Source organism: Pinus tabuliformis, chromosome 1_2 (assembly GCF_031772625.1).
Source record: "Pinus tabuliformis cultivar Carrire ecotype Pingquan chromosome 1_2, CPIR1, whole genome shotgun sequence".
Classification (NCBI taxonomy): domain Eukaryota; kingdom Viridiplantae; phylum Streptophyta; class Pinopsida; order Pinales; family Pinaceae; genus Pinus; species Pinus tabuliformis.
Genome location: NC_142298.1, coordinates 1,085,752,577 through 1,085,763,209, shown reverse-complemented (window position 1 = coordinate 1,085,763,209; position 10,633 = coordinate 1,085,752,577). Strand labels below are relative to the sequence as shown.

General features: G+C 36.0%; 1 protein-coding gene across 3 annotated transcripts; it reads right to left on the bottom strand.

Moving 5' to 3' along the window:
- Positions 1–247: 247 nt before the first annotated feature.
- LOC149209938 (26S proteasome non-ATPase regulatory subunit 11 homolog) lies at positions 248–2,950 on the bottom strand. Of its 3 annotated transcripts, none has more exons than XM_089396554.1 (2): positions 2,742–2,950; positions 248–2,024 (listed from the first exon to the last, which is right to left on the bottom strand). In XM_089396554.1, the coding sequence occupies exons 1-2, from the start codon at positions 2,863–2,865 to the stop codon at positions 721–723; spliced, it is 1,428 nt and encodes a 475-aa protein (XP_089252680.1). In that variant the 5' UTR covers positions 2,866–2,950; the 3' UTR covers positions 248–720. The 3 variants fall into 3 exon arrangements, with proteins under 3 accessions (XP_089252680.1, XP_089252681.1, XP_089252682.1); XM_089396555.1 differs by having other exon boundaries at positions 248–2,015; positions 2,742–2,949; XM_089396556.1 differs by having other exon boundaries at positions 248–1,999; positions 2,742–2,881.
- Between the last annotated feature and the right edge of the window lie 7,683 nt (positions 2,951–10,633).

Below are 10,633 nucleotides of genomic sequence, written 5' to 3'. Positions count from 1 at the left end.
TTCCTGCAAATATTTCGGATGCATCAGTGCTTTGACGTTTTGATCTACTATTAATTTCACATTCTGAAGATGGACATTAAATATTGCTTTACTCCATCACTGCTAAGCATAATGTTTTAAAACAACAGAGTTATTTTTTGCTGGTTTGCATTAGCTTCCAAATTGAAGAATTGAAACTATAGATGAGTCTCATCCATGGAACAACAAACATAATATGAATCACACATTATGTTCTGAAGCAGAACCATAAAGAAAATGTGCAAATTCAATTACTTAATTTTGTAGTCCAGCGAGTTACAGTGCCTTGGAAACAGTATTCGTTTTACAGGATAAGCTACACATCTTGCAGAGCTTGACATGATTACTTAAGATGTTGAAGATACACAATTCATCTTTATGCATTTTACCCATAAGAAGAGATCTTCTTAAATGAACTTGATAGATTATCGTGATAGCTTCCTGTTAAAAACCCATTCCAGCCAGGAGCAAAAGAAACTGTTTCCTTCCAATCAACATTTAAACAAAACCAAAAGAACAGAAGCTGAAAAATCAATACTGGTCTTGCCAATCAACATTCAAACTAAAACAAAAGGAAAAAATTGGAAAAAATTACTGTTTTATCAAACTCCAATGAAATCACACTCCTTTTACAACTTCCCTGCTTATCAGAAATCTAAGTCCCCGATTTTTGACATAGAGATGCAAACCAATAAGCTTAGCTTAGGCCATAATCTTTGCTGACTTTAGGTAAAGGCTGTCTACAACTTTGCTAATGTTTGAAATCGTTTCCAAAGTGGAGGAGAAGATGGCATCTGGCTTTGGATCATCAAAAATAATAAGACAACCTGCACCCTGGTCAAGAGTCCCAGCAAATTTTTTCTCCAAAATCATCTGAGAGAGCTTCTTTTCCACAGTTTCCATGGGCAATCCAATCAATTCAGATATATGTGATATTTCAACCCTTGAATAAGGTTCAATCAAACGGCAGAGATTCTGCTCCAGAAGGGTGTCGTACAAAGAAGACAGGTGTCTATGAACAATAGGATCTTCCTCTAGTTGTGCCTGGTAAGTTTTAAGTGCATCTTCAAAATCTTTCAAAGAGCGCTTTGAGTGTGCATCCGCAACAGCTTTCATTGCATCCAATTCCACTCCCATATAGAGCAAACCTGCCTTTGAAGCAATGAGACCAGCGACATCATCAGCTTGGTTGACCATGATCTTGCACAAAAGCATGTACTTCAAACTAAATACTGCACGCGGATCCTCGAGAGCATTAAAAGCCTCAAATGCCTCAAAGAAGTAGCTGAAACCCGTTTTATAATCCTTCTCCTCGGCATGAAGAATACCACTCTGAAGATCAATAGTCCCTTGTTGAGCAGGTGGAACGTATATTGCATTCGCAGCTGTTCTGGCTGCAGTTAGGGCAGCCTTAGCCTTTGGAAGATTTCTAAGAGAGAAATGAAGTTTACTCTCCAATAAATCAATATCAACAAGAAGCAGCTTATCATCCAGCCTCCTAACCTCCTTTACCAGACCAGAAATGAGAGTTAAAGCTTCCGAGTACTCTTTGCTTTCCATTAATAAAGCAGCAAGCCTTGCTTCAACCCTTTGCCTTAAAAATGTTCGTTTCTCCAAACGCGTCCATTCCACCATTTCCCTACATAGAGTTATCTGAAGCTGTGATGTTCCCGGGATCTTTGCAACCGCATCAATTACTCCTCTGACAATCTTAGCAGTCTTAGCCTTTGGAATCAGAGAAAAGAAGGGGCGTAAAAGTGTCAGGAGACTCCTCAGCTCTTCCCCCCTCTTCTCCTGTGTGAGAAGATCAGAAAGGTTGGAAATCGCCTGCTCCTTGACCCGGATAGCTTCAGAGGATGAAGAAGGGTTTTCAATTATCTGACGAAGGATAGAAATTGACTCTGCAGGGTCGGTATCCTTAATGTCCAATGCACGACTAAGAGACTCCGTTGTTGCAGGGATCGATGCCATTACTGCAAACCTTAAAAAAAACAGACCTATATAGCCTGCATTAGTGTTCCCTCAGTCACAGATAAAATTCATACCTAGCTCCAAGAATTTTAATTTTACATCAGTGCAAATAACCTGTATTGACTTTTCTTGTCTCAGTGATCAATGTGAAACCCTAGATCAAACAATTTTAATTTTACATCATTACCAATCTTAAACAAAAAAACAAAGTATGTGACCTGGATTAGTTTTTCCTATCTCAAAGATAGAATTCAAACCCTATGTCAAAGACTCTTAATTTTACAACACTTACAAATATTGTAGAAAAGAAAAACATTATATGGCATGCATAGTGTTTTGCTATCTGAAAGATAAAATTTAAACCCTAGGTCAAAGAAATATAGTGTTTTCTCGGAAGAAGGCCGGTGCGGAAATGTAAATCGAAACTTTTGATGGTATGCTCTCAATCCAAAAATTGAGATGGTCTACGAACAAACAGTTAGTTCTTGTATAAGTTTCTGATCATGGGAAAAATAATTAGGCGGCCTGACAAGCCTAAACCCTAAAAATGGTTCAACAGAGAGTCTCTGCCAAAAGAAAATGGAAAGAGAAGTTCAAAACAAATCAAAATGCTGATGAAATATAGTATTAATCGAACAGCAAGATAGAAGGGCATTTTGATAATTTTCTGCAACCAAAAAGAACCCATCATACAGAATAACACAGAGAAAGCGGAGAATGAATTTATAGGACATTTTTCAAGATATACATACCGGCAGAGCGATCGAAAAGATGTTTTCTCGGCGAATTGAGCAGCGTCACGCAGGTATGCGTACTGCAGGGCTCCTTTTCTTTCACTTGCAATGGACCATGAACCACGAAGTGAAGCTTCAACATGCGGATCTTAGAATGATATTTTCAGACTTAATAAAGATTTCGGAGTCCGTCATTTTATGTAGCTTTTAACATGTACAAAGAAAAGAGAAAGGAAAAGTTAAAGTGAGGTGCGGAGAGCACTATTTCATTTTGGAGTTTCATTTTTATTATTATTAATAAAGAGTATTATTTCGTGTGAAATCTAATTTTTATATCTTTTGATTTTTGGTTTTTCTTTTAAAGAATTTTGAATGTTTTTTGTTTTTTTGTTTTTTTTAAGGGGAGTATATCCTATATTTACATATATATATATGCTGAAGCAAGCAGATACAACAACCGAAAGTGCTGAGTGAAATCATCACATCAATCACAATATACTGATATACATTCTCAATGAAACGTTATAAGCCACAAGGCCACATATTGGAATCGATCATTGGTGGGATGCGTGAAAGTCGACTGCCCAACCGCATGACCCGTGCACTCGTGTGCTTTTCTTTTAAAAAATTTATTGACATAATTTTAGTGAGTAATGATTTTTAATTTTTCAAAATGTGTTTTTTAATAGGTAAATAAATTGTGTGATCAATATATATATGGTATATATTTTATAGTTAAAATTTGTGATTTTAATAAATTTTATATAAAATAAATTCAAAAATATATTAAAAATATATATATATATAAAAGTTAAATTACAACATTATTTTGTATTTCAATTATATATATTTTTATCTAAAATATCATATTATTGTTGTGTTGAGAGACGCTCTAAGCTTAGTATGGGGGAGATGTATAGGTGTTAGATGTAATGTAAAAAAGATTGTATGTCAACATTTTTTAAATATTTTATTTTAATTTAATTTTATAACATTTTTTAAATTAAATCTAAAAGCAAAAAATCTAGGGGAGATGTAATGGTCTAAAATAATAACTCCATAATCATATTTTTTATTTTATTTTCAAGGAAAAATGGCAACTTTCTATTAATAAAAATAAAAAGTTACATAAGCATATGCACAAGTGCATTCAAGCATTGTCCTTCAAGACCATCTGAATGTGCTAGAAGCACTCATGGTAGTCCTTCAAGACCATCTGAATGTGCTAGAAGCACTCATGGTAGTCCTTCAAGACCATTTGAATGTGCTAGAAGCACTCATGGTTGTCCTTCAAGACGATTTGAATGTGCTAGAAGCACTCATGGTAGTCTCACTACCAAAAAAACAAAACAAAAAAATAATTACCGAGATGAACTAGTTTTTTTTATTTTTTACCTTCTTTTTTTTACTTTTTGTCATACCCCATAAGATGGAGTGGCCTTTACAGTTACTAACTCTTCTCCTTCTAGAATTGTTGGTGCTTCCTTGTCACATTTTGAACTTTCAGAAACATGTGTTCTCTTTAATCCACCTATAGCTTGCCTATTGCTCTTTCCCTCGTGTTGAGTTCCAGGAGACTGGATCACTGCTAAGTCATTTGGTTCCTTTGAATATGTGGTTGAGTCCTTCTGTTTCTCTTCTTCCTCCTTCATTTGGGGATCTTGTTGATTCTGTGTCTCTGGTTGTTAGTTGCTCTCATTCATTTCTTCATCTTCATCGTCAGAAGATTGTGGTTCAGGAAATTGCCATCCTTTTGGCTTTTGTGGTCGTTTTTTGTTCGTTTCTTTTTTTGTGGACATGCAGTCTATAAGTGCCCTGTCTAATTGGTGATTCGACACCTGAAAACAGTGTTTTTGAAATCTAACCATTGAGTCCACTTAAAATCCTGGTGAGTAAGATGGACATGATCTGGAAGGTCTTTGCTTAAGTCTATCTCCACACATATATGAGCAAAAGTAAAGATATGTTTCTTAATTCTTTCTCGGTCCATCTTTAGGAATCTCCCTAGTGAATTTCCAATGTCTTATAAGACTTGGTGGTGCCATAAAGGAAGAGGGAGATTATGTAACCTTACCCATACTAGCATTTCCATAACCACCATTGTATTGGCATCGAAACCGAGGAACCATGGTGTTACAAAGAGGCCCGCCCATCCCAAGAACCATGGTCCCTCATTTATGACAAAATCCAAATATGTCTGATTGTCAAATTTTACCACAAAAAATCCCTTTGATGATCCAAAGGATCAATAAAGTGCTCAAAAATGAAAGTGATCAAAACCAGTGCCAAAACGTAGATCTCATCGACCTGAATCGAAAGCAACTTGAATCGCTCAAAACCAATATCGTATGTTAGCAGAGGAGTCTGATTTGTAGAGAAGTTAGCAGCAAAACTTCTCTAAAGCATAACTTCTTCAGTGTTTTGCCAAATTGAGCCCAACAAGAGCCTAACTTGGGGTTTTTTTTACTGTTTTGGAGCCATTGGAGACATTATTTTTACATTTTGAGCATTGTAAATCCATGTAAACACAAATTTGAGCACTTAATGAAAGAGGCCCAACATTGGAAGTTGGACTAGGAGATGTAGCCCAAGAGGGGTGAACTCCTTTATCATTTTGTTGTCTTGTGTTACTGTATATGGTATATTAGTCTTTGTTTTCTATGTTGTATACTGAGTTTTAAAAATATTATTTTATGTGTTTTTTCAAAGTGATCCATTGCCTAAAAGACATAAAAATTTACTTACATATTTTCTATCACCTTCAAGTTTGTATAACAGATCAGTTTAGTATCAGAGCCCAAGGTTATTTTGAAGGTTTGATTTTGTTTGCAAGTGTTTTTTGATGCTTACAAGGTTGAATCTCAAAAGAGGAGAAGGATAGCTTGTGGAGCCAAGGTCTCAAATTGTTTCAAGAACACACATATCTCAAGCTTCACTAGTCATGGCACGTGAAGAAGGTCACAAAGAGATGTATGAAGATGAGAGAAATTTTAAAAAAGCTTTCTTTGAAATGGTGAAAGTTCTTTATGAGGAGAGGAACTCAAGGGTGCAAGGAGAAAGCTCAAAACCTCCAAAAGGAAATGGAGGAAATTGAGAGAAACCTCCAAAAGGGAATGGAGGGGATGGTGACAAGCCACCACCTTCACCTCCATCATCACGCTCATCTTCTTCTACTTCTACCCCTTCACAAACACCTCGGGATTCTCAAAAGGGACATGGTAAAACTCCTTTGTTATAGCTTGACATAAATTTTGAATTGCCTATGTACAATGGAGAGGTAAATGCTAAGAAATTAGATAATTAGGTTCGTCAGATTGAAGTGTATTGCAGGATACAAAGAATCAAGGATGATGCAACCAAAATTCAGCTTACTTCTCTTAGGTTGGAAAGTGCAGCATTCATTTGGTGGGAGACCAAAGTTCAAGAGGACATGAAGAAAAGTGGTAAGGTTTTATCCTCTTTGAATGAATTTGTTGTTGTAATAAGAAGACAATTTTATCCATTAGCATACATGCAAAAGGCTATAATGGATTGGAAAAACTTTAGACAAGCTAAGAGTCAAAGTGTGCAAAGCTATACTCAAGAATTTAGGAAAAGAGCTTTGATTTTGGGTATAGATTTAGGAAAAGAGCTAGATGAAGTTTGTGTACATGCAACTCATTTAGAAGTAAGAAGGAAGAATGTTCCCCAAGAGGGCAGAAAAAAGTCATTTAAGAGTGGAGACAAAGGAAAGAGGAAATTCAAAGGCAAAGGGAAGAAGAATGCTTCAGTCAAGAAGGAGGGAGAAAAACTCACATGTAAACATTGTTCAAAAGAAGGCCATGATGAAGACCATTGTTGGAAACTTCATCTTGAGATGAGACCCAAAATGTTTAACAAAAAAGGGAAACAAAAGACTACTGCAACTACACAACATGATTTAGGATCTAATTCCGAGGATGAAAAAAGATCACGGCCATGGGATTTAAAGATAAGGACTCTATTACAAGTACTAGTTCTTCTAGGAACCTCAATGGAACCCAACAAGAAAAGAAAGAATAGAGATTTTCCACATTAGATTCATTTCAAAACATACCAAGATAGATACTTTGTTTGATAGTGGATCACAAGCAAACCTTATTTTAGAAGACATTGTTAAGAAATTAAACTTGGAAACCATTCCTCATCCTAAACCTTATCCTTTAGGTTGGATATGTGACAATGCAAAATTGCATGTGACAAAAAGATGTAAACTGAAATTTGCCATCACTACAACTTTATAGATGAGGTATAGCTTGATGTAATTCCACTTGACATTTGTGGTATTGTTTTGGGAAGCCCATATTTATATGATAGGAGAGCCATCTTTCATCGCCATGAGAACAAATATCATTTGTTTAAAAATGGGATTGAGTACATTGTTAGAGCACATAATAAGAAGTTGAATTTATCTCTTGTGAATGTTGGACAAATGAAGAGGCTTGTTAATGCTAGTAAGAATTTTGTACTCTTGATGATCAAACCCAAAGAGAATGTTGAAAATGAAGCCTTCCAAGGATGTGATGCAAGATTAAAATCTGATTTTATTGAGGTTGTTAACACCTATGATAAGATGTTTTAGGAACTTGAAGGATTGCCTCCTAAAAGAGGAATCCAACATGAGATCCAATTGTAGCAATATTGTCCTCTTCCAAACATTGGCATGTACAGGATGTCAGTCATGGAGAATGCAGAAATCAAGAAACAAATCCAAGAGTTGCTTGATAAAGGGGTCATTAGACCAAGCACATCACCATATGGCCTCCACTTGTTTTAGTACCAAAGAAAGATGGTACATGGCGCATATGTGTGGATTTCAGAGCCTTGAACAAGATTACAGTAAAGAATCGTTACCCTCTTCCTCGAATTGATGATTTACTTGATCAATTGAAAGATGTTGTTTATTTCACTAAGTTGGACTTGAGAAGTGGTTATCATCATATTAGGATTGTTGAAGGAGACATATGGAAGACAACCTTCAAAATAAAGCAAGGTTTGTTTGAATGGTTGGTTATGTCATTTGGGCTTTGTAATGCTCCTGCAACATTCATGAGAGTTATAAATGATGTCTTAAGACATTTTCTTGATGAATTTGTGATAATCTACTTAGATGACATACTGATTTTTAGCAAGACTCGTGAACAGCAAGTCAAACATGTTAAGCAAGTCTTAGATGTCTTAAAGAAAGAAAAGTTGTTTTTAAAGATGTCTGAATGTGAATTTGGAAAAACCTCGTTAGTATATTTGGGTCATATTATTTGAGGGGGTGAATTGAAAATAGATCCCTCAAAGGTCAAAGTCATTGTGAATTGGCCTAAACCCAATAATGTAACAGAGGTTAGAAGATTTTTGGGAGTAACCCAATATTGGAGAAAGTTCATTTCTAACTTCTCATCAATTGCAATTCCATTACATGCCTTGAAAAGTGTGAAAGAAGTTTTTCAGTGGGGAGGCAAGCAGCAGAAATCCTTTGATTCATTGATAGAGAGAATCAGTACAACAACAGTTCTTGCACTTCCTGATTTAAGACACCTTTTTGAGATACAAACTGATGCAAGTGACTATGTTATGGGAGCAGTCTTGATGCAACATGGTAAGCCTATTTGTTACCATTCTGAAACTTTTAATGGTGCAGTAGTTAACTATCAAACATATGACAAAGAATTGTATTCTTTGGTGCAAAGTGTGAAAAAATGGAAACACTATTTGATGGGAAACAAAACTATCATTCACGCTGATCATCAACCATTTCAATACTTGCAATCACAAACCAAGATACAACAAGTGAGACATTTCAGATGGATGGGTTTCTTGCAGCAATTCCACTTGGTGATAAGGTATAAGAAAGGTATATATAACAAAGTTGTTGATATGTTATCTAGACCAATTGTTAGTGCATCAATTATTCTTAAGCATAATTCTATCATGCATGAGAGCTATGTTGAACAATATGCTTTAGATGAAGATTTTAAGGATGTATATGCAACTTTGTGTCAAGGCAACCAAGTAGAGGAATTAGATTACCATGTTCATGATAAATTGTTGTATCATCTTGGCAAGCTATGCATTCCATAGGGTGAAAGAGTCAACATCATAAGGGAAGTGCATACTTCTCTTATTGCTGGCCATTTTGGTGTAGGCAAGATGGTGGCACAATTACAGAGGTATTGTTATTGGCCTCATATGAATGAAAGTGTGTCACGATATGTAAGAGGATTTTCTTTGTGTGCTACTAGTAAGCCTAGCAATAGAAATTTAGGATTGTATACTCCACTTCTAGTTCCTTCTTGTCCTTGGGAAAGTGTTTCTATGGACTTTGTAGGAGGGCTACCTATGTCTAGGAAAAATCATGATTATCTTTATGTTGTGGTGGATCGTTTCAACAAAATGTGTATTTTGATGCCTTGTAAGAAGCAGGTTACAGTTGAACAAACTGCACAAATGTTCTTTCAAAATGTATGGGTGCATTTTGGGTTGCCCACATCTATTATTTATAATCGAGATTCTCGATTTGTCGGGAAATTTTGGTCAAGCTTATGGGGACTCATGGACACCAAGTTGAAGAAGAGCACAACATTCCATCCACAAACCAATGGTCAGACAAAAGTGGTGAAAATAATAGTAGTACATCTTCTTCATGGTTATTGCAACAAACATCCTAAGCTTTGGGATGAACACTTACACTACATTCAACATGCTTACAACCGAGCCAAGCATTCATCGACTCAAACATCTCCATTTGAGGCATGCTTTGGATACTTACCAAAATCTCCTTTAGATTTTATCTTTGGGAAATATGTTGCTATTGATGGACATAGTGACATTGATAAGGCCAAGTGATTCATTGAACAAGTTCAATTGGTGCATCAGATGGTTCAAGAACAATTGGAAAAGATTCAAGACAAGGCATGATAAGCATTGTGTTGACCACAGTTTTCAAGTTGGAGATGAATTTTTGGCTTTACATTAGCAAGGAGAGGCTTCAAGGAGAAGGTAAAAAACTAAAACCAATCAGGTATGGACCTTTTAAGATTTTAGAAAAGATTGGTAATAATGCCTTCTAGTTGGATTTGCCTCCATATATGCAAATTTATGTAGTTGTTAATGTTGAGAATTTGAGATTATATGAGCCTCCTTTGATTGAATATCAAGGAGAGAATGTTCATATTCCTTCAATAGAATATTTCTCTCCTAAATTTCTTGAAGAATTGCAGCAAGATACTATCCTTGATAGAAAAACAAGAACTTCAAGAAGAGGGAACGTGGAGTACCTTCATGTGGGGCTCAAAGGTACAAATCCAAGAAAATCCAAATGGATTGAGATTGGAAGGGTGAGGGAACTGTACCCTCATCTATTTTTTGACTAAAAATAGTCTTTTGGAGGTCCAAAAGCTTCCAGTGGGGAGGAGTGATCCAAGGGATCATTAAAGTGCTCAGAAATGAAAGTGTTCAAAAGTGTTCGAAATTGGTGCCAAAATGTAGATATCACCGACTTGAATCCAACGCAACTTGAATCGCTCAAAACCAATATTGCATGTTCACAATATCGCATTCTGATCATTTTCCCAAACATGTAAAACTTTTGCAGGTTGGGTGTAGGATTGCTGACTAGGAAGTTTTGACATGGTGAATGTTCGCTATACCAACAAGGGGAACTAACCCGATCGCAAGCCCCAATTAGGCCTGCTTTCATTGGGAATGGCTAGTTCCAACGGGTTTTAAGGGACCCCATAAACTGTTAAATGTGTTGATAGATTGCTTCCAGGAGGAAGACTTCGATTAAATCAACAAAATGAAATAGCTAACCTCTATGTATTAAATTATATCTACGCTACTTCTAACTACTCTAATCTAGTCCTAGCTATCTTAATCTATCCTGCAAGAGAAATATA

Bases quoted from the DNA above. Each gene is read 5' to 3' on its own strand.
- LOC149209938 (XM_089396554.1), bottom strand. From the start codon at position 2,865: ATGTTGAAGCTTCACTTCGTGGTTCATGGTCCATTGCAAGTGAAAGAA. The intron at 2,025-2,741 runs GTATGTATATCT...ACACTAATGCAG, and splicing joins TCTTTTCGATCGCTCTGCCG to GCTATATAGGTCTGTTTTTT.